This window comes from Mobula hypostoma, chromosome 10 (assembly GCF_963921235.1).
Source record: "Mobula hypostoma chromosome 10, sMobHyp1.1, whole genome shotgun sequence".
Classification (NCBI taxonomy): Eukaryota; Metazoa; Chordata; class Chondrichthyes; order Myliobatiformes; family Myliobatidae; genus Mobula; species Mobula hypostoma.
This window is the reverse complement of record NC_086106.1, coordinates 17,200,063-17,223,680: the sequence shown is the minus strand read 5'-3', so window position 1 is coordinate 17,223,680 and position 23,618 is coordinate 17,200,063. Positions and strand designations below refer to the sequence as shown.

Genomic DNA, 23,618 nt, shown 5'->3' with positions numbered 1-23,618 from the left:
TTTTTACATAAAGTCGGTGACAACCGTGGAGTGTTCATTCGGAAAGTGAGGTGCAGGATGATAACAAGGAAGCCTGTGAGGACAAACGAACAACCTATTGTACTCGGGGACCGTTTAATAGTCATGTAACTCCAGATAAACGCTGTCTTCGGACTGTTGGTGTGCGATTCAGACTTTTGTAACTTCTGGCTGATAGGAGGGTGGGTGGGTACGGGGGTTGGAGAAGGGAGTGGGAGGAATCTTTGATTATGCAGGCTGCTTTACTGAGCAGCGAGAAGTGTAGACGGAGTCCGTGGAGAGAAAGCTGGCCTCTGTAACCCACAACTCGCCGCAGTTTCTGGCAGCCATGCAAAGCCGCGACGCATCGGTATGAATTCCCGGGGCCGATCGGGGCATGACACATATCTTTAGACCCCTAAGGAGGCACAGGGTGTCGGTGAGCTCTCTCGGCCGCGGTGGGTAGGTGATTTGGCCCGGCATATGCCTGTAGCGATGCTTACTCCTCGGAATTTGAGTTCTCAATCCTCCGCATGGCGTGGCGGTGGACGAACTCAAGTGCAGGACACGGGCGCGGTGGGCTGAGTCGGGAGGCGTTATTGCCGTAGCGAGCGTGGAATCGGTAGCCAGGATTGTCTTTACTCGGAGTCTTGAGTTTGGAGAGAATCCAGGAACGATGCTAGACTTAGAACTGACCGTCCTAAGAACTATGAAACGAGGTTACTCACACCAGAGTCGACCAACGAACTGGCAGCTCCTTGTTGTGATCACAGGGTCTTTATCCTGCATTTTCTGATGGGAAGCAGGTGTGTGTAGTTAGTGGAACCTGGGAATGATTGGAAAATAAATGAGGGGATTGAGGCCCAATTCCTGAGGTAACTAGTGTAGCCTCCTGGTAAGTTTCAGGCTCGCTCAGCTCGCTTTCGTCCAGGGGGAGCAGCCTTCGGCCCCGCCAAACTGGGTCATCAAGTTTGTGTGGATGCTGTGTGATGTACCGCATCCCGCCAAATAACAGACAATACACCATATGCGATTAAATGATTACACTTTATAGATACTACTGGAACTGTGTAATTAATAGAGATAAAATATAAAAGGAAAGTAAAAGGCGCCAAACTTATCAAAGTTCAACCACTTCATGCACAACAGTTGGAGCTCGATTAACGGAGTCTTCTTTCCGCCATTCGATTCCCTCCGACCCCCTCGACCCGTCGCCTGGGTCCAACCACGGTGGTCAGCCGGACGCTCCACACGAGTCTATCTTCGTCTCCTCTCCTCGCCGAAGACCCTGGGCCTCGGACTCCCGCTCGGGGTCCGTCCCGCCACCCAGCTTACAGCATCGCGTCTCCTCTCTCCGTCCCCATCGCGCCTTCTGCCCCAAAGCCCGCGAAACAATAGCTTACAGACACACAAGAAAGAATAACGTCTATATTGGTTAGTAAATGAGTACAATCCTCTTATCGGTAATTATAACCCAAAGAAGCCGCGAGAGAGAAACACTTTCTCAGCAGTTAACATAACAAAGAAGCCATTTTATTCTAAGATAGCAAAGAAGACATTTTCATTCGTCTTAGCAGCAACATGAAAGAAGAAACCCCTTACACTAGCAAGGCGGGGGATTGCCAGAAGGGACCATGACAGCAGGTGCACATTTGTGATCGCGCCAGTACGGTTACACTTATTTATTGAACTGTATGTCCTATATGCAGTTTATGTCAACTTGAATATCTACAGTTTTTAATTATCTGTCAATATTATTGTGTCAACATCATTTAAAGTGTTGTATGTAATAATGTATACCGTGTTGTGCACTATCTCATTTGACGGTACATGTGTGTCTGTCATGGTCCCTTCTGGCAATCCCCCACCATGCCATTTACCTCAGGAACTGGGCCTCAATCCCCTCGTTTAATTTCCAATCACTCCCAGGTTCCAGTAACTGCACACACCTGCTTTCCATCAGAAACTGCAGGATAAAGACCCTGTGACCACAACACGGAGTTGCCAGTTCGTTGGTCGACTCTTGTATGAGTAGCCTTGGTCCGTGGTTCTTAGGACATCAGTTCTAAGTCTACCATCGTTCCTGAATTCTCTACTAAAGCCAAGACTTCGGCTAAAGACTCTCTCTGGACACCAATTCCACGCTCGCTACGACCATAACGCCTCCCGACTCGGCCTCCGCGCCTGTGTTTGGCACTTGGGTTCGTACCACCGCCACGCCCTTGCAACAGTGTCTGGTTGAATGTCAATTAACTTGACCTTGAATGTGAACCCCAGCCTCCACCCCCCCCCCGACCCCTGCTTCATGACATTAATGTCCAACTCTTCCGCTCTGCAGACCCTGAGGACAGTTTAATTATTTGAGGTGCGGCCCGCTATGGAGGCATCACCCGCAAATTTACAGAAGAATCTGGCCACGCGGTCTTGAGTGCTCAAAGAGCAGACAGCCGAGGGACGCAGCCTCGTGGAGCACCCGTGCTCAGGACGGTTGCAGCGGGCGGCCTACCTAACCCTTCATCCTGGTCTGTTGGTCAAGTGTCCGGTAGCTGAGGGAGGTGTTGAGTCCGGGGTCTCGGGGTTTGGTGAGGGAGCACAGGTGGCACAGCTGTAGCCAATGAGAATCAGGTTTAATATCACCAACATGTGTCGTGAGACGTGATAACTTTACGGCAGCTGTACAATGCAATACATGATACTGTGATATAGAAACAAATGAATTACGGAAATTATATGTGTATATTAAATAGTGATGCGTCTAGTGTGGTGCTGTAGTGGGCAGTGCTTGTCACTCTGTCTTTCAGCTTTGCACCGCTGGCTAGCAGGCTTGCGAACAGGAGAGATGAATGCGTAAGTCTCTCCCTGCCAGTACATCGTCTGTCCAACGGCAAGCCTCATGTAGCGCCTCCTCGCCGGCGCCACACAGAAACGGAACTCCTTTCGGACTCGGGCTGAACTACAGAGGACGGAGAGGAGGTCAGGCCCCTGCACACGTAGCACGCAGGCCCACCGGTGTGTGGACACGCCCTGGTGCTCGTGAACCAGATCCCCGGCTATGGGTAGATAGCCCCACTGCCTTGTGGGCAGCCTCGGGAGGGACGAAGGCTACGGGAGTAAACCCAGGCAGCAAATCCGGAGTGGCGCCCCTAAGGCGGCTGGACGTTATTGAACATCCTTCCGGCAGCTCCTGCGGCCAAACTGGTGCCTAACGTATCGCTTTATCAGCTTTCCTTTGGACTGGTGAGGCCGAGGGGGGGATCTTGACGACTGGGCCTCTCAGGATCTCCACACCTTCCGCCCCGGCTCGTGATGACGATCATCACCCATTGTCCTTCGAGACAGACGGATGCCGACCATTAAATAGTTAAGTTAAAATAAGTGGCGTGTGCCTTCAGGCTCCTGTACCTCCTTCCTGATGCTAACAGTGAGAAGAGGCTATGCCCTGGGTGATGGACGGGGTCGCCGCTTCCACCTGACTATGTCTTGGAAAAGACGGAGGCCAGTACCCATGATGGAGCTGCCTAATTTTACAACTTTCTGCAACTTACTTCAATCTTGTACAGTAACCTCCTCCCCCCCCCCCCATTCCAGACGGTGATGCAGACAGCCAGAACGCTCTCCGCGTTACATCGGTGGAAGTTTTTGAGTGTTTTGGGTGACAAACCAAATCTCCTCAAGCTCACAATTAAACATACATTCTTTATAGCTGCATCGATATGTTGCGCCAGGGAGGTGGCGTCCGCCATAGACCTTATGATTTGGTGAATTTTATTTCATTGTGGGTTCATTTCGTTCAGGAAGGGGCTAATTTCCTTCAGGGGTTCAGATTTGATTTCATCCCCGTCTCCACTGAACAGATGCCCGGCTGACCGATGTGTCAATTCCCCGCATAGCCCCGCCTACCTTGTCCTTTATTGGCTATCACCGACTGATGGGCATCACGTCGGCCCAACGGCGCTAGACAGTTTACGCTTCCCACACTTCCCTCTCCTGATTGGTCCGTAGGTGGAAAGGGGCGGTCGCCTCGACGGGCTCAGTGTGGGCAACTTTACGCAAGCGCAGTCAACGCCGAGCTCATTGAGCGCTGGAATTGATGTGGAAAAGTTTCTAAATGGTTTCCCGTGAAAAAACAAATCCTTGGTGAATGGAGTAAAACCGAAGGGGGAGAGCTTGTATTGTGTCTGCCCTCACGTACGCCCGTCAACCGACCTTACGTGCTTCCCGCGAACAGAAATGAGCCGGCAGCCAATCGGCGACGGCGGCGGCGGAGACTTCCAGCCAATCGGGAGAGCGGATGGGCGGGTTCCCCGGTGCGATGACGTCATGGGCGCAGGCCGCTGGCTGCCTTCATTGTCTGATATAGGGGGGCAGGGCGTTTTTGCGCCTTGACGGGCTTCATAGTTGTGTTTTAAATGCTCGCGGCGAAGAAATGCAGCTGGATGGTTAAGGAGATGGTTGGATTTGTTGCATTGCGTCGGAATTCGGTGGCCGGGACTGTACACAGAGGGTCCCGGGACCGCTGAGAATTGAGGGGGCGGGGGGTTGCAAACTAGTGTGGAACCAGTTTAAAGGGACAAAGACCTTCCTCCTGCCTCTGCTGTGAGTATCCGGGGAGAGCTTCCCCCCCTGCTTGACCTCCGCGTTGCTTTTCAATCAAAACCATCAGCGCCTGCGCCCATACATTTAAAGGGAAGCCCCCACCGGCCGTCACCTCCTCTCTCCCGAGGGGGCTTCCGATTCCGGCCCCCGCTGAACGTCCCACGTCCCACCGTAAGCGAAGCGTTCACTGTACCGCCCGTCACCGCTCTGTCAGCCCCAACTTTCTCTGTTTGCAATGTGACGACCGGAAGCGCAGCCGAGGCTGTCAAAAAGTTCCACAACGGTGGGGACTCCCACTCTTAGCTTTCGTGCTGCTGGGTGGTGGGCTGACGTGCAGCCCCCGGGTCCCGGTGGGAGAAGTCGGCGGCTGCTGACATCGATGTGTGGGATCGTCCCAACCCCTTGGAGCCTGTCTCAGAGTGGCGGCGGGGCGCTCCCTCATCACCGCCCACCCCTCCCGCGGTGATCCCTCCCACGGTGAGGCGCTGTCTCAGCTGGGATCGTGTGCAACTCGGCAACCGCTCCACTTCAGTCGTGGCCGGCTGGTGCGGCAGAGCTGGGGGTGTCCCCACGGAACGAGGGGAGAGACTATACATAGTCATAGTCATACTTTATTGATCCCAGGGGGAAATTATTCGTTACAGTTGCACCATAAATAATAAATAGTAATAGAACAATAAATAGTTAAATAGTAATATGTAAATTATACCAGGAAATGAGTCCAGGACCAGCCTATTGGCTCAGGGTGTCTGACCCTCCAAGGGAGGAGTTGTAAAGTTTGATGGCCACAGGCAGGAATGACTTCCTATGACGCTCAGTGCTGCATCTCGGTGGAATAAGTCTCTGGCTGAATGTACTCCTGTGCCCACCCAGTACATTATGTAGTGGATGGGAGACATTGTCCAAGATGGCATGCAATTTGGACAGCATCCTCTTTTCAGACACCACCGTCAGAGAGTCCAGTTCCATCCCCACAACATCACTGGCCTTACGAATGAGTTTGTTGATTCTGTTGGTGTCTGCTACCCTCAGCCTGCTGCCCCAGCACACAACAGCAAACATGATAGCACTGGCCACCACAGACTCATAGAACATCCTCAGCATAGGGCCCAGTACCAGAGGGGTTGCGGACTCCCGTGTCCCACACCTGCTGGGCTTTCCTCCCACGCACACCTACTCCCACCCCGTTCACCTTCAACAGGAGTTAAAATTAGAACAGTACAGGCACTTCGGCCGACAATATTGTGCCAACCTTTTAACCTACTCCAAGATTAACCTAACCCCTCCCTCCCGTTGTCTTTCATCTGCGCGCCTCTCTAAGAGTCTCTTAAATGTCCCCAACTTACCTGCCTCTAGCAGCACCGCTGCCTGTGTGTTCCACACAACCATCACTCTGTTTAAAAAAACCTGACATCCCCTTCTGGACTTTCCATCTTAAAACGACGCCCTCTCATATTAGCCATTTACGCCCTGGGGAAAAGGTGTTGTCTCTGCCTCTTATCTTCTACACCTCTGTCAAGTCACCCCTCATCCCCTCTTCTCCAGAGAGTAGAGCCTGAGCTTGTTCAACCGGTCCTGGTAAGATGTGCTGTCCAATGCAGCATCCTGGAAGGACGTGAAAACCATAGAAAAGATGCAGAGGAGACTCACAAGGATGTTGGCTGGATTGGGGAGCAGGCCTTATGAGAACAGGTGGAGCGAACTTGGCCTTTTCTCCCTTGGAGCGATGGAGGATGAGAGCTGACCTGATAGAGGTGTGTAAGATGATGAGAGGCATTGATCGTGCGGATAGTCAAAGGCTTTTCCCCAGGGCTGCAGTGGCTAACACGAGGGGGCACAGTTTTAAGGTGCTTGGAAATAGGTACCGAGGGGATGTCAGGGGTAAGTTTTTCAGAGAGAGAGTGGTGAGTGTGTGGAATGGGCTGCTGGCGACGGTGGTAGAGACGGATACAATAGGGTCTATTAAGAGACTCTCAGATAGGTACATGGAGCTTAGAAAAACAGAGGGCTATGCGGTAGGGAAATTCTAGGCAGTTTCTAGAGTAGGTTACACGGTCGGCACAACGTTGTGGGCCGAAGGGCCTGTAATGTGCTGTAGATTTCTATGCTGTGTGTTTCTAAACCTCCTCTACACTCTCTCTAAAGCCTCCACATCCTTTCTATAATGAGGCTGCGAATGATCCTAGAGCCACAGGGAAGTACAGCACAGAAACAGGCCCTTCAGCCCTTCTAGTCCAGGCTGAAACCTACTTCAGGAAGTTCGTTACAGTCAAGGATGCCTGCCACCGTGGGCCAGTCCCTTTCTTCTCTCTCCTCGCTTCTGGGGCACAATTCTGGAGCTTGAAAGCCTGGATGCCCAGACCGAAGAATTCCCCCCCTCCCCCACTCCCCCCATGACTATCAGACTCCTGGAGCAATTTTCCACATCCCCTTCCTGTCAGTGCTCCTCGTTCTCAAACCCGTAACCCGACCTCTTCCATGACTGTGCTTTCCCTCGCCATTCCTTCGTGCTCCCCACACCTGCCCCGTTCTGCCACACTGATACCACTATGGTTGTATGTCGTATCACTTACGTACTGTTACTGGTTCATGATTCCCCCGTGTACCGCGAGGTACAGTGAGGGGAAAGAATGTTTGTATGCTGTCCAGACAAATCACTGCCGTCCAGGAGTGTGTGAGCCAGTGTGGACAATCTCAGCACTGCACGGGGAGCATTGCGAGCCGTTTTGGGCTCCTTATCTTAAGAAAAAATCGGGGAGAGGTCCGGTGGGGGGATCACGAGCAAGATTCTGGGAAGGAAGGGGTTAATGTACGAGAAATGTCTGACGGCTCTGGACCTGTACTCACTGGAGTTTAGAACAATGGGGGGGTGGATCCCTCATTGAAACCAATTGAATATTGAAAGGACGAGATAGAGCGGATGTGGAGAAGGTGGTGGGGGAGTCTGGGACCAGAGGACACAGCCTCAGAATAAAGGGATGGCCTTTGAGACTGGCTGATGAGGAGAAATTTCTGTGGAATTCATTGCCACAGATGGTTGTGGGGGGGCCGAGTCATTGTGTTTATTTAACACGGAGGTTAATAGGATCAGGATTAGTCAGGCCATCAAAGGGGAGAAGGCAGGAGAATGGGGTTGAGAGGGTTAATGAATCAGCCGTGATGGAACGGCAGAGTGGACACGATGGGCCGAATGGCTTAGCTCTGGTCCTCGGTTCCGTGAACCGATTCCGCAGCCTACGGACTGGTTTTCAAGGTCTCCACAAATCGCGTTCTCAGTAGGCCGTAGCGGTCAATGTGACGTTATTACAGCACCAGTGTCTCCGGTTCGATTCCCGCCACTGCCCGTGAGGCATTTACACATTCTCCCCATGACCACGTGGGTTTCCTCCGGGTGCCCTGGTTTCCTCCCACAGTCCAAAGGGTTGGTAGGTTAATTGGTCACGTGGGTGTAATTGGAAGGTGGGGGCTGGTTGGGTTGGAAGGTCCTGTCACCGTACCGTAACCCTTTTTAAAAAAAAGTATTAAGTTCTTTTAGCATTTGCACAATTTTGCACGAAGGTTATTTGTCAGTCTTCATCTGTGCGCGGTATCTCATTGACTCTCTGTTCAGCTGCGAATGCCTGCAAGGAAGTGAACCTCGGGGTTGTACGCGGTGACGCCAGTTTCCTTGGGAACTTTCTGAACACTTGGGTGGGTGATGGGAAAGTCGGAACGCCGTGCCGAGCCTTGGGTTACGAAGGAGGGGTGGGCCAGCAAAGTGCAGGAGCCAGGAGGAGGTGGACGGGGAGGCAGGCCCGATGGCCAGCTCGTTACGGGAAGGGTGTCGCGGCTTCAGGGAGGGTGGGGGGGAAAGCTCGATGTCCATTGTCCATCTATTCAGTGAGATACATCGCGGAACAGGCCCGTCTGCCTCTTTGAGCTGGGCCGCCCCGCAACCTGCAGATTCAAGTTAGCCTAATCACGGGACAACTTACAAAGAGCAATTAACCTCCCGACCGGTACGTCTTTGTACTGTGGGAGGAAACCAGAGCACCCGGAGGAAACCCACGCGGTCACGGGGAGAACGTACAAACTTTCCAGGCGGCGGTGGGAATCGAACCCGGGTCGCTGGTACGGCAAAGCGCCGTGCTGACCACCTGTCACCCGTGCCGTGATACGGTGAAAAGCTCGCCTTGCCCACTGTTCATACAGATCAAATCACTGCACGGTGCACTGGGGTAGAGAAGTCTGAAACAATAACCGTGCAGAATAAGGTGCAGCGGTGAGGAGAGAGTGCAGCACAGGTAAACGTTAAACTGCAGGGTCATAGTGAAGTAGACTGTGAGGCCAAAATTTGTACAGGAAATCTGCGAACAGTGGGAAAGAAGCTGTCTTCAGCCTGGTGGAATGTGCTTTCAAACGTTCATTTCTTCTGCTGGTGGGGAGAGGGGGAGAAGAGAGTGTGTTGGTGGTGATTGGAAAGTCTTTGATTGGTGCACAAGATCCATAACGAGTCCATGGAGGGGGAGCTGTGTCCACAACACGCCGCAGTTTCTTGCCATGCGCAGAGCAGTTGTCCTGTTAAGCGGTTTCCCGTTGAGAGAGATGGGGACGTGCCAGACTTCCTGAGTGAGCAGAGGTGCTGGTGATGCCGTCGTGATTGGACCAGGGCACGTGCACACCTGGGCACTCGAAGCTGTCGACCCTCTCACCTTCCCCCTCCTGCGCCCCCCCTAACCCCGGCTCCCCACCACCTCTTCCTGAAGTCAATGACAACCTCTTTTGCTGACAGTGAGGAAAGGTTGTGGCCATGTCAGTAACCTCTCCTTCTCCTTCCTGTACGCCGGCTCTTTGTGCTTTGTGCCGTGGCCTGCTACGGCGGTATCGCCTGCAAAACTTGTAGGTGGAGGGGGAGCTGAACCTGGGCCACTCAGCCGTGAGTGAACAGGGAGTCGGGAGGGAACACGACCGAGGTATGCCAGTGTTTAGAGTCATCGTGGGGGGTGTCTATCCTCACTGGCTACGGTCAGTTGGTCAGGAAGTCCAGAATCTGGCTGCAGAGGGAGGCGTTGAGTCCCAGAGCTGGGAGTTTGGTGATGAGTTTGCCTGGAATCACAGTGTGGACGGCAGAACTGTAATTAATAACCAAGAGTCTGTCATGGGTGTCTTTACTGGCCAGACGGTCCAGGGACGAGTGCAGGACTAGGAAGTTGGCGCCTGTCGTTGACCAGTTTTGGCCGTAGGCGAATTGCAGCGGGTGGAGGTTTTCTGGAAAGCTGGAAGCGGATGTGTACCGCGACCAGCCTCTCCGAAGCATTTCACGGTGGTAGATTTAGGTGTTAGAGCCACTGGTCGGCAGTCATTAAGGCAGTAGTGGGCTGATCGCGGTCTTAAAGCAGGAGGGAACCACAGCCTGAAGCGGCGAGAGCTTTAAACACCCCCGCCAGCCCATCCGCGCAGGATCTACGAACGCGGCCATGGACGCCGTGCGGGCCCGATGCTCTCTGAGGGTTCTCCCTCCACAAGACGGACCTTGCGTCTGCGACGGTGGCTGAAGATTCAGGCGCCCTGGGTGGGTGGGTGGCGACATGCGGTTCCCTTCTGTTGAGAACGCGTTAAGGTGATCAGGAAGGGACATGCTGTAGTCGGCCTCGTCTTGGTCCGTAAGCCCTGCGAGTTTCCCGGGATGCTGCCTGGATCCCGGGAGGAGCTGCAAGAAGGAACTTGTCTTGTTTTCTCTGGTGTGGGAAGACCAGATCGAAGTTTATAGGGTGATGAATCCCGATGAGGGGTTCTCGGCCCGAAACGTCAACACAGATGCTGTCTGACCTCCAGCATTTTCTGTGTTGCTGTACAGGCAGACAGCCGGTATCTTTTTCATAAATACACGAGAGTGAGCATCTCACGTGAGAGGAGGGATGACTAAGTTCAAGTTTATTATTGTACGGAAAAACTCCCAGGGTGTAATTAGCTTAAATTTTAAGGAAAAGTGCAAGGCAACCTTTTTTTTGCAGCGGAAATGCTTGGAGTATCCTGCCAAGGGTGGTGGTGGGGGAAAGATAAAGGCTTTTAAAAGGCACTCAGTCTGCCGGCACATGGTCCACACACTGGCAGAAGATGTCACTGGGTCTTGGGGGACCAGGGTGGGCAGGAAAGGGTGAATAAGTTAGGACTTTATGTACTGGAGCGTAGAAGAAGGGAGATTTGATAGAGGTATACAAAGTTATGAGAGGTACAGCAGGCTTTTTCCACTGAGGTCGGGTGGGACTACAACCAGAGGTCATGGGTTAAGGGTGAAAGGTGGGATGTTTAAGGGGAACATGAGGGGGAGCCTCTGGACTCAGAATGAGCTGCCAGCACATGTGGTGGGTGCGATTTCAATATTTAAGAGAAGTTTGGATGGGTACACGGATGGGAGGGGTACGGAGGGCGATGGTCCCGGTGCAGGTCAGTGGGAGGAGGCAGTTTAATGGTGTAGCACAGACCAGATGGGCTGAAGGGCCTTGTTTCTCTGCTATACTGCTTCATGCCTCTCAGAGATTGAGTTGGATTCTGCGTGGTGTTCGCTGCAGACACTGTGGGCGGTCGGGTCTTTGCTGTGTGGTCGTTCGTTCTTCAGCTGGTTTGCGCTTTCCGACGTTGGGAACACGTACCAGCAGACTGCGGACAGCTTCTGTCCCACCGCCACCCAGACAGCACAGCACGGGAACAGGGCACGTCGACCCGCAGTGTTGTGTCGGACTAACTGAACCCGTAAACGCAGACTGAAGTAAACCAATCCCTCCTGCCGTGTCCCTCCGCTCTCAGCAACCCACCAGCCCGTCTGCTTGTGTGGCCACTTTCCGGGAGCTGTAAACTTGCACCCTGAGATCTCTGTGCCCATCAGCAGGGACCTGCCACTAACTTTGTACTGCCCCTTAACGTTTTACCTCTCGAAGGGGCAACACTTCACCCCCGTTGCCAGGATTCAAGGGCCTGAGCTAGAGGAGAGGTTGGCCAGCCGAGGGCTTTATCCCTTGGGATGCGGGAGGATGAGGGGGTGACCTTACAGAAACAGCATATTTGAGGTGGACGGTGACAGACTTTCCCCCAGGGTGGGGGAGTCCAAAATGAAGGGGAGGGGGTGAAATAGGTTTAGCTAGAGAGAGGAAATATTTAAAAGGGACTTGAAGGCCAACTTTTTCCATCCAGAGGGCGGTGAGTTTACGGAATGAGGGGAAGTGGTTGAGGCAGGAACAATAGTGTCATTAGGAGAAGCTATGAAGGAGCAAGGCTTGGAGAGATTTGGGCCAAACACAGAACATTGGGACCGGCTGGGTGGGAACTGCGGTCGAGGTGGACTGTTTGGGCTGGAGGGTCAGTAGCCATGTTGCTTCGCTGTGTGACCCGCCATCTGTAACTGACCCATACCCTCTGACCTTTTGCAGACACTGAAGACTTCCCGGTCTAGCTCCTCGTAGCCCTGGCCTCCGTGCGGCACCCTTGCTCTGTCACGTTCGGGCAAGAACACTCTGGCACACAAGCCATAAGAGATGGGAGCAGAATTAGGCCATTCAGCCCATGGTTTCTACACCATTTGATCACGGCAGATATAATTTCCCTCTCCTGCCTTCTCCCTGTAACCTTTGACAAGCTTACTAATCAGGAACCTCTCAACATCCTCTGTAAATGCACCCAGTGACTCGGCCTACACGGCCGTCTGTGACAGTGAATCCCACAGGCTGAAGAAAGTTCCTCCTTACCCCTGATTTAAAAGAACATCCTTCTATTCCGAGGCTGTGCCCTCCGGTCCGAGGTTCCCCCACTATAGGAAACATCCGTTCCACACCCGCTCTCTCTCGGCCTTTCAATAGGTTTGAATGAGTTTCTCCCTCATTCTTCTAAACTCCAGTGAGTACCGGCCCAGTCATCAAACACTCCTCTTACATTAATCATTCTCTCAACCTCTCCAAAGCCAGCAAATCCTTTCCGAGATACCGGGCCCAAACTGCTCTCAATACTCCCAAGTGTGGTCTGACCAAAGCCTCATAAAGCCTCAGCATTACGTCCTTGCGTTTATATCCTAGTCCTTTCGAAATGAATGCTAACATTGCATTTGCCTTCCTCACCACCGACTCGACCTGCAAATTAACCGTCAGGGTGTTCTGCACAGGGGTTCCCAAGTCCCTTTGCACTTCTGGTTTCTGAATTCGCTTCCCGTTTAGAAGATAGTCTAAGGTTTCATTCCTTCTACCAAAGAGCATGACCCTACACTTCCCGATACTGTACTCCAGCGGTCAGTTCTTTGGCCGTTCCCTTAATCTGTCCAAGTCCTTCTGCAGACTCTGATCTTCCTCGACACTACCTGCCCCTCCACCTGTCAAACAAAAGCTTTTCACTGCATCTCACTGCACTGGAGCTCCCAAGGTGGGACACCTTGCTCTTGCGCAGATTAAAATGCACCTGGCCTTTCTCTGTCCTCAGCTGCAACTGATCGACATCTCTGTGTATCCTATGAGGGGTGATTGATGAGTTCGTGGCCTAAGGTAGAAGGAATCAATTTTAGAAAAGCTAGCACATTTATTTTTCAACATAGTCCCCCTCCTACATGTACACACTGAGTCAAGCGGTCGTGGAGCATACGGATCCCTTCTTTGTAGAAGTGGTCCACAGCGGGGGTGATTGATAAGTTCCTGGCCTAAGGTAGTAGGAGATTAGTTATACCAATCTCGTTTCGTTATATGCACGTGTAGGTCAACTCTTTGAGTGAAAATGCAGAAAGTTTGAAGTTAATATCTCATCTCCTTCTACCTTAGGCCACGAACCTATCAATCACCCCTGCTGTGGACCACTCTCTGGAGGTCCAAGACACCGACTTCTACAAAGAAAGGATCCGTTTGCTCCATGACCGCTGGACTAAGTGTGTAAATGTAGGAAAAATAAATGTGCTAGGTTTTCTAAAATTGACTCCGTCTACCTTAGGCCACGAACTTATCAATCACCCCTCGTATGATAGGTTTTTTTTACAACTGTTCACACCTGCACCAACCCTGGGATCGTCCACTTATTTGTCACTGCAGCAGTCTACATTTCAATCCAGATCAATAACGTACACTCTGTGGCCACTTTAACGGGGACAGGATTGGAACCAGTCTGGTCTTCCACTTCTGTGGCCCGTCCACCTCAGGGTTCGACGTGTTGTGCATTCGGAGATGGTGTTGTGCTCACCACTGTTGTAACGCGTGTCACCTTCCTGCCAGCTTGAACCAGTCTGGCCATTCTCCCCTGACCTCTCTCATTGACAGGGCGTCTTTGCCCACAGAACTGCTGTTCACTGGATTTTTGTTTTGCTTTTTGCACCATCCTCTGGAAATGCAAGAGACTGCTGTGCGTGAAAATCCCAGATCAGCAGTTTCTGAGATACTCAAACCACCCCATCCGGCACCAACAATCATTCCACGATCAAAGTCACTTAGACCGCGTTTTTTCCCCTTCTGATGTTTGGTCTGAACAACAACTGAACCTCTTGGTAACACACACAAGATGCTGGAGGAACTCAGCGGGCAGGCAGCATCTGTGGAAAAGAGTAAACAGTCGACGTTCTGGGCCGAGACCCTTCGGCCTGACTGGAGAAGGGTTTCGGGCCCAAAATGTCGACTGTACTCGCTTCCAGAGATGCTGCCTGGCCCGTTGAGTTCCTCCAGCATTTTGTGTGTGTCACTCGGATTTCCAGCACCTGCAGATTGTCTCTTGTTTAGTGGTCTCCACTCCCTCCACACTAATCCTAACCTCACCATCAAACCCACAGATAAGGGGGTTGCTGTAGTAGTCCAGTGTACTGACCCTCTACCTTTCTCAAGCCCAGCACCAACTCTCAGACACCTCCTCTTACTTAACCCTCGAACAGGACCCCACTAAAGAACATCAGGCCATTGTCTCCCCTTATTGACTCTGGGGATCTCCCATCCACTGCCACCAACCTCTTAGTTCCCGCACCCCGCACCTCCCGTTTCTATCTCCTACCCCAGATCCATAAACCTGCCTGTCCAGGTAGACGTGTTGTTTCAGCTTATTCCTGCCCCACTGAACTCATATCTGCATACCTCGACTCAGTTTTATCCCCCTGGCCCCCATTTCAGTCCCACCCTACCTACACCCGTGACACTTCACACACACTGGATCTTTTCAATGATGTCAGGTTTCCTGGCCCCCATCATCTTATTTTCACTATGGATGTCCAGTCCCTACACACCTCCGTCCCCCACCAGGAAGACCTCAAAGCTCTCCGTTTCTTTCTGGACATCAGACCCAACCAGTTCCTCTCCTCCGCCGAGCGGAACTTGTCCTCGCTGTAAACAATTTCTCCTTTGGTTCCTCTCACTTCCTTCAAACGAAAAGAGTAGCCATGGGCACTCACGTGGTTCCCAGCTGTGCCTGCTTGTTTGTCGGTTACGTGGAACAATCTCTGTTCTACACTGGTGCCTGTCCGCCACTTTTCCTTCGCTACATCGACAACTGCATTGGCGCTGCTTCCTGTACCCACTCTGAGCTCGTCGACTTCATCCACTTCGCCTCCAACTTCCACCCAGCCCTCAAATTTACCCGGTCCATTTCCGACACCTTCCTCCCCTTTCTTGATCTCACCGCCTCTACGTCTGGAGACAGCTTATCTACCGATGTCTGTTATAAACCCACGGACTCTCACAGCTACCTGGGCCATACCGCTTCCCACTTGTAAAAACGCCACCCCCTTCTCTCAATTCCTCCGTCTCCGCCGCACCTGCTGGCAGGATGAGGCTTTTCACTCTAGAACGAAGGAGATGCCCTCCCTTTTCAAAGAAAGGGGCTTCCCTTCCTCCAGCATCAACGCTGCCCTCAACCGCATCTCTTCCATTCCACGCACGTCTGCTCTTACGCTACCCTACCCGGAATAGGGTTCCTCTCGTCCAGTCCTGCCGAAGGGTTTTACCCCAAAACGTCAACAATATTCTTTTCCATAGGTGCTGCCTGGCCTGCTGAGTTCCTCCGGCATTTTGTGTGTGTTGCTTTGGATTTCCAGCGTCTGCAGATTCTCTCTTGTTTGTAACTGCACCATCTCTGCTTTTGAGTTCGGCCGATTAGATATTTGCATTAACGAGCCGCTAAAGTGTCCTCTGGACATGTGGGTGGAGAGTTTGACCCGGACGAGTGTGAGGCGTTGCGCTGTGGGAGGTCAAACGCACCTTTGTCCCCCGAATCAAGCTCCCACCAGGGGGCGAACCAGACATCTTGTCCTCGCCCTCGCAATCGACTTCGTCGGGGCCCTTGCATCTGCGCTGCGCTTTCATTGTAGCTCTAGCACTTCATTCTGCATGCATTTTTCCCCTCTTATGCGTCTCCCCCTTTGACCCTCACCAGCCATTACCGACGCCCCGCAGAAAGCATCCTATCCAGACGCATCTTGGCTCGGTCGGGCGACCGCTCTCCCGCAGACGCAGCGCAGCCCGTCACGGACACCGGCCTGCCGCGCCGTGGACTCCGCCGACACTCCTTGCTGCCTCGGCAAAGCAGACAGCAGAATCAAAGACCCCACCCAACCCGGACATTCTCTCTCCTCCCTTCCCCCCTCGGGCAGAAGCTACGAAAGCCTGAAAGCTCGTCCCATCGGGCTCAGTGGCAGCTCCTGCCCCGCTGTTGTAAGACTGTTGAACGGTCCCCTAGATGAATTATTGCCCTTACCATCTAACTGGTAACCCACAGGGCACTTTCTCTGTAACCACGATATTTTATTCTGCATTCCGCAGACAGTCACGGAGCGCATGTGAAGGGTTCTCACTGTACCTCGTTGTCTATGATCATTGCAAACCAATTCTCTCCCGGGAGGAGAAGGGGAGAGCGGTCGGGGTGGGAGCGAGGGGCCTCACCCGTTCCCCGTTTCGATTTCTAATCCCGCTGCCGTTCTTGCTTTGCAGGGGCCGGGACATGGGGAGCCCGGAGCGAGGGCGGCGCCCGGAGCCTCCGCAGGAAGACGAAGGGGGAACGCCGGGCGCCGGCAGGCTGTATATCTGCTCAGGATGCGGCCTGGCCTTCGGACCGCCCACGGACCAGGGAAGCCACCGGTGCCCGCCCCCCGCCTCCTCCACCCCGGCCGTCGCCACTGCCCCGCCCTTCCGCTACCTCTTCCCCGCCGGCCCTGGACTGCCGGGCCCCACCTACGCCCTGGGCCAGCCCCTGCGCCTCCTATGCCCGGCGCCCTCCCCCCGACCCCGCGCTCCCGGGGTCCCCGGTAAGCTCTATCCCTGCGGGGCCTGCGGACGCACCTTCGGGCGCTCCTCCAACCTGGCCCGGCACCGGCGCAGCCACACGGGCGCGCAGCCCTACCAGTGCGCTGACTGCGGCAAGCGCTTCAACTACCCCTCGGAGCTGGAGACACACCAGCGGGTCCACACCGGCGAGCGGCCCTTTACTTGCGCCGTCTGCGGTAAGGGCTTCACCCAGTCCTCCAACCTGCTGACTCACCAGCGGGTCCACACCGGCGAGCGGCCCTTCACCTGCGCCCTGTGCGGCAAGGGCTTCACCTGCTCCTCCAAGCTGCTGACCCATCACCGGGTCCACACCGACGAGCGCCCCTTCGCCTGCCCCGACTGCGGCAAAGGCTTCAAAAGCTCCAAGGAACTGATGATGCACCAGCGCATCCACACCGGCGAGCGGCCCTTCACCTGCGCCCGCTGCGGGAAGCGCTTCACCCGCTCCTCCGACATGCTGACCCACCAGCGGGTGCACACCGACCGCCGGCCATTCGGCTGCCCGCTCTGCGCCAAGCGCTTCAAGAGCGCCAAGGAGTTGACCCAACACGAACGCGTGCACACGGACGAGCGGCCCTTCCGCTGCACCCGCTGCGGCAAGCGCTTCATGTACTCGTCCAACCTGCTGCGGCACCAGCGTATCCACACCGCCCGGGGCGAGGCAGAGGACCAGGGGCTGGCAGGTGCGGGCTGCTGAGGTAGCGGTGGTTGGGTGGGGAAGGGCTGCGGGGAGGGTGATGGCCAATGTCACCTCCCACCTTTCAGCCGCCAGGAGTGTCAGTGCGGGAAGGGGTTAATACCACCTCCCAGTGACCGGGGGCGCCAGGGTGCGGGAAGGAGGGTTAATACCACCTCCCAACCACTAGGCGATGTCGGGATGCGGGAATACTCTCCCAGTGACCAGGACGTGAGGGACAGAGGAAGGGCTTAATACCACCAAGGGGAGTCGGCGTGCGGGAAAGAACAATGCTACCTCCCGGCCACCAAGAGGTGTTTGGGGGAACAAGAAAGGGGGTCAATGCCACCTCCCGGCCACCAGAGGGTGTCGGGGTCTCCCTGCACTGCAGGAGGATTCCATGAAAAGATAGTTCGCTGGGATGGTAGAAAGACGCTGGAAATGTCATGGGGGGCTGGAATTCTCTCTTCCACATACAACCCATTTCGCCTCTTCTCCCACCCCCCATGCGCCTGTCACTACCCCTCCGCCCCTGTTACCCCCCCCCCCCAGTCTTCAGGGAGCCAGACTCGTATTGTGTACCTGCCCCCGGTATCTGACGTGTAATGTCTTCTCGATGTCCGATCCTGTCTTCAACCTCCAGGAGACGTAACCTCATCCAGTGTCGCAGAATGCCTTGGAGATATCTGTACCGAAGAGCTGAACTGTGGCACAGTGACCTCCGGTGTGCGTCTGACCCAGAGGATAGGGGAGATGGGAACAGAGCACGGGTGCTCCCGGAACAGCCCCGCCAATAATCCACACTAACACGCTGTGCTGGGAACTGTCTTCCCGAAAGGAATTCCGATCACCGCCGGAAACTGATGTCCACCCCGCGTGTCAGCATGCCGTGGGGAGTGACACAATTCCCGACTAAGGGGGATTTCTCCGTGAACGCGGACCTCAGCGTGTCCCGGGACCTCCAGAGGAGACGGCCAGGACAATGTCTCCAAGTCGGACTGGTAGCCGACATCGACTCCAGAAGAGCAGCCGGCCAATCCTTGCTGTTGGTCGGTTCGTTCCCGAGGTGCTTCCTCGGTGTATAGTTAATGTACAGAGAGGCCCAAAACAGATGTAACTGCTGATGTTTTTTTTTTCAGAAATTAAATTTAAATTTAAACTATGGATGCTTCGTCTTCAAGATTGTTCAATGTCACTTCCAGTACCTCAGTGTAAAGGAGAAAGGTAATTGTGACACCGGATCCGATGCAGCCCCCCTCCCCCAAGAAAAATACAATAAGATAACAAAAAAGTTTTATAAAAACACAAATATAAATTTATATAGATGGATTGTACGCCCACAAAGTGACGCAGGACACAGGAGTCTCTACAAAAGGTGACAAAGGTAATAATGGTGGTGGGGGTGCTGATCGGCTTTACTGCTTGTGGAAAGTATGAGTCTGGTGGTCGTGGCGTGGACCTCCCTGACAGGAGGAGGAGAAAGAGTCCGTGAGCAGGGTGGGTGAGGTCCTTCCTGATGTTCCGGATCCTTTCTGTACAAGTGTCCTTGATGGCGGGTCGGCTGGAGCCGGGGTTCTGCGGTGATGCAGTTTGCCAGGCTGCTCGCCGCGGCGTGTCTGTAGGGTGGCCCGGCACGGACGTGCCACCAGCCTCCTCAGAAAGTAGCGTCGGCGAGCTTACCCGATCGTGTGTGTTGTGTTCTGGGGCCATGAGAGGCTGTGCCAAGAGTCTGAAATCGCTCGCAGTCCCCACCGCTGCGCCGCCGATGTGGAGTGCGGCGTGAGACTGTGTCGCGAGTTCTCCCGAAGCTGGTAACCACCACCTTTGTCTTGGCAACGATGGAGAGATTATTCCCCCGGCGCCAGACCTCGGGCTCTTACACCTGCTCCCTGTGGGCCGTCTCGCTATTTGTGGTTTCACTGGGGAACTCGGGAGTTTGTGTGTAAAGTTGCAGAGTAAACAGCAACAAGCTCAGACGCACAGCCCGGGGGTGGGGAGGGAGGAGCGGTTATGCATCCTGACTCTCTGAGATCTGTTGGTTCTTAAGTCCACAATGACTTAGACCGAGATGCTGCGGCATCTGTCCGGAGCGGTTCTGTGGGTAAGCGTGTTGGTGAGTGTCCAATGCCCCCTGCAATGGAGCTGCATTACACCCCGTTCAGAGTTCAGAGCACTTCATGGCGATTGGCGTCGGTGCGTCTGGGCGATTTGTCATTTAGTTCTGAAACCGGGGAGTTCTTTGGCACAGGGATGGTGGCGGCTGATTTGAAGCGCCCGGGGACAGCAGCCTGCAGGAGTGAAGGTGTCCGAGGAGACGGCCACTGAGCTGGTGGGGGGCACGCTCGGCCTGGGATGTTGTCTGGCCCGGCCGCCTTACGGGGGTGGGGGGTGGGGGGTTGACTCTCTGCGGAGACCTTCTCACGTCCGCTGCTGTTACAGACCGTGGCTGCTCACCCGGGAGAGGGGGCGGCTTTCGTGGCTGGCATGCCTCGAAGCGTGCGTGGAAGTTGGTTCGTGTTTCAGATGGGGAGGTGTCACTGGTGCAGTGGACGCTGTTTCCCCGCGATGCCCAGCCGCATGCGCCGGGCATGATTTTCAGATCGGTGTTCTGACTTTTTTGAGCGTTATTGCTCTTTGCAGTGACATCGGCGCCGGACTCCGGAGCGAAGGTTCCCCAGTTCGAATCCAGTCGGGCCGCTCCCCGGGCACGCTTTCCATCCGTGCCGGGTTGAGTGTCGAGCTCGCAATTCGGCCTCGTAAAAAAAACAGCGCAGTGAGAAGGGCGTGGAGGACCGCTCACAGAATCTTTCCTCCTAGACAAACACTTGAAAGGAGGTCGCCGAGGCTCTGGCAGGGTGTGCCACACAAAAAAATTGCTCTTTGCCCTCGTGATGGACCGTCTCCAGACCTGAAGGCGGTGTCCCGGGCGCTTTTTATTGTGGAGTTGCTGCTCGGGCCGTGAGAAAACCAGTGTCATTTACATTCTCACTGCTGTGGCCGATGACATTGTTCCTCAAGGCCGGTGTCTCTCCTCCTGTGACGAGAGACCTTGACGAGGAATGTCAGGACCCTAGTGCGGGTGTATCTGAGACCGGGATCGAGACACGGTGCGGGACTGAAACGAGAGCTGGGCACTAAACAAGACGCTAGACGGTAACCCAAGTTGAGTTTACGATTGAGCCCTGGAACTCCGTTCGGGTGCTTCTTCCACACTGAAATCCTGGCCGCAAAACCTGGCAGCCAGTGAGCGGGAAGGCCTGGAGTCGTCATAACGCGGCCGCGGCGGCTATGCACGTTCCGGAGGGTCAGAGTGGAATGGCGCGTTTGGCTGCGTATCGTAACATCTCCTTCTGGGAACGTGTGACAGAGGGAGACGGAGACAAGGGCTTGGAACACAGCTCACACTCTCTCACACACCCACACCGGCGAACTTGCCGGGTGGGGGAGAAACTGCGGCCATATTTGAAGGGTTCGGGCACCATTGTTCTTCCAGGGGTTTATCTCGTTATTGCTTTGGTGTTGCTCCGCTTAAGGAAACAAACTGCCCCGGGAACCCAGCGGAATCGGGTGGTTGATGTTTCGGTGTGAGAGGCTGGGATCTGAAGCAACTCACGAAAAGCCGGAGGAGTCAGCGGCCCACGGAGGAAACTGGACACTCGGCGCTTTGCATTTGTCCGGATGAAAGGTCTCGATCTGAAACATTGACCTGTCTATTTCCGGCTGAGATCTTGGATTTGCGCTTTGCCTCCAGGTACGCTGCTCGACCGCCTGGGATGTATCTCCTCGTCGGGAAGACTCAAACCCGACGACCCTCTAAACTGATCAATAAGCTCCGAGGCCTGGGCCTCCACAATTCCTTGTGCTGCTGGCTCCTCGATTTCCTCAGTTGCGGACCCCAGTCAGCACAGGCACACTACCGGGCTGTGTGCTTAGCCCCCCAGCTCGACTCGCTTTACGCTTCGGACCGTGAATGTAAGCACAGCTCCAACGCTGTATTTAAGTTTGCTGACGACCCCACTGGTTTTGGCTGAACCAAAGGCGGTGATGAATCAGCATGCAGGAGGGGATTGAAAATCAGAATTCGGTCCAATATCTCATGAAATGTGTTGTCTTTGCGCAGCAGTACAATGAAATACATAAATAATAACAACTATAAATTACAGCAACACACACTCACAAATGCTGGTGAACGCAGCATCTCTAGGAAGAGGTACAGTCGACGTTTCGGGCCGAGACCCTTCGTCAGGACTAACTGAAAGAAGAGATAGTAAGAAATTTGAAAGTGGGAGGGGGAGGGGAAGATCCGAAAACTGTAAATTACTGTTAATTATAAATATATATAAAGTTAAACAAACACAGCAGAAAGAGAGAAGGGGGAACAAAGCTGTTCCTGAATCACCGAGCGTTTGGTTTCAGGCTCCCGGTACCGCCTTCCTGAGAACAGGGCATGTCCTGGGTGATGGGGGTCCTCACTGGTGGACGCCGCCTTTCTGAGCCATCGCTCCCTGATGATGTCCGGGATACCGCGGAGGCCACGATCGAGCTCACTGAGATGACAATTTTCTGCTGATTGCGACCCTGTGCAGTAGACCGCCCCCCCCCCGCCCCCGCCTCACCACCAGACGGTGATGCAGCCGGTTAGGATGCCCTCCACCGTACACCCGTAGAAATTAGTGAGTGCTTTCGGTGACAAACCGAACTCCTAATGAAATGTAACCACTGTGGTGTCCTTTTTCTTGCTGCGTTGGGCGAAGGTTAGATTCTCAGAGATCTTGGCACCCCGGAACATGAAATTGCTCACTCTCTCCACTTCTGGTCTGGCGTGTATCCCTCGACTTACCCTTTCTGAAGTTATTTAGTTAATCAGTTATTTAGTCTCAGCGTCGTTGCGTGCGAGACTGTGACTGTGACATCACTCCACTGGGTGGCGTATTTCGCCCTCTGGTCACCATCTGAGATTCTGCCAGCAATGGTTCCAACATCAGCACATTTAGAGATGGTATTTGAGCTGTGCCTGGCCGCACAGTCATGGCTGTAGAAGGAATAGAGCAGTGGGCTAAGCACACCGCCCCCCCCCCCCCCGAGGTGCACCAGTGTTGATCGTCAGCGAGGTGAAGATGTTACTTCTGATCCGCGAAGATTGTGGTCTTCTGGTGAGGAATTCGAGGATCCAGTTGCAGAGGGGGGCACAGAAGCCCAGGTCCTGCCCCTTTCTGATCAGAACTTTAGAAATGATGGTGTTAAACGCTGAGCTGTGGTCAATACAGGGATTTGGATCGTCCATGTGATGTAATGAGTTCACATCCGCTGTACACCTATTGTGGGGACAGGCAAACTGGAGTGGGTTCAGATCCTTGCTGAGGCAGGGGTTAATTCTAGCTATAACCGACCTCTCAAAGTACTTCATCATTGTAGATGATGCTACTGGTCGGTAGTCACCCCGGTCTTCCCGGGCGCTGGTTGCCCTCTCGAAGCAGGTTGAAGCACGTCATCTGTCAATTGCTAGAAACCTTCTGACTACTCCAGTGGTGTTTAGTATAATGGCTTTCTGAATGCTTGCACAGATATTACCGTGTAAGCCTATTTGTTTAATGCTATTGTCTATTGACTTTGGGATGACACCGGATGTAGATATTACTGTTGGGACAATGAATGACAATGTTCATGTTCCATAGTCCATCAATTTCCTCTTTTACTTCAGCACATTTCTGGGGTTTCTCACTTACTGATTTCTGTATGTTATGTGTCTTTGGAATGGTTATATCTATTAGATCAACTGTTCTTGCCTGCTTATCCTGTATTATTATATCGGTACGGTTAATATTATCATTAATATTTGTGCAGTTTGTAGACTTCCTCCAGCATTTTGCCGTATTCCTTTGCATGTCCGTTGTCTATCGGTCTGTGAGTAATTTTCCATTGATCCTCCTCCGGCTGTGAATCTCAGGGTAGAAGACGGTAACAGATACGTACTTTGATAATATATGTACTTCCAACTGCGAACGATTCAGGAATGGTCACGGTGCGCGCTCGCAGGGCTCGGCCCAAAGGCGGAGGGACGGCAGTCGCTGGCACCGACTCAACCCGGGTTCGGCGGAAGCTGAACT

General features: G+C 53.8%; 1 protein-coding gene across 5 annotated transcripts; it reads left to right on the top strand.

The window, feature by feature from the left end:
* Positions 1–271: 271 nt before the first annotated feature.
* LOC134352695 (zinc finger protein 239-like) lies at positions 272–18,628 on the top strand. Of its 5 annotated transcripts, XM_063060083.1 has the most exons (5): positions 3,721–4,593; positions 6,139–6,347; positions 13,368–13,471; positions 16,503–17,518; positions 18,155–18,628. In XM_063060083.1, exons 2-5 carry the CDS (start codon positions 6,276–6,278, stop codon positions 18,316–18,318), a joined length of 1,356 nt encoding a protein of 451 aa, XP_062916153.1. In that variant the 5' UTR covers positions 3,721–4,593; positions 6,139–6,275; the 3' UTR covers positions 18,319–18,628. The 5 variants fall into 5 exon arrangements, with proteins under 5 accessions (XP_062916158.1, XP_062916153.1, XP_062916154.1 ...); XM_063060084.1 differs by lacking the exon at positions 6,139–6,347 and having other exon boundaries at positions 13,368–13,481; XM_063060087.1 differs by lacking the exon at positions 13,368–13,471.
* The last annotated feature ends 4,990 nt before the right edge of the window (positions 18,629–23,618 follow it).

Bases quoted from the DNA above. Each gene is read 5' to 3' on its own strand.
- LOC134352695 (XM_063060083.1), top strand. From the start codon at position 6,276: ATGAGAACAGGTGGAGCGAACTTGGCCTTTTCTCCCTTGGAGCGATGG. The intron at 13,472-16,502 runs GTGTGTAAATGT...CTTGCTTTGCAG, and splicing joins CTCCATGACCGCTGGACTAA to GGGCCGGGACATGGGGAGCC. The intron at 17,519-18,154 runs GTGCGGGCTGCT...TTCAACCTCCAG, and splicing joins AGAGGACCAGGGGCTGGCAG to GAGACGTAACCTCATCCAGT.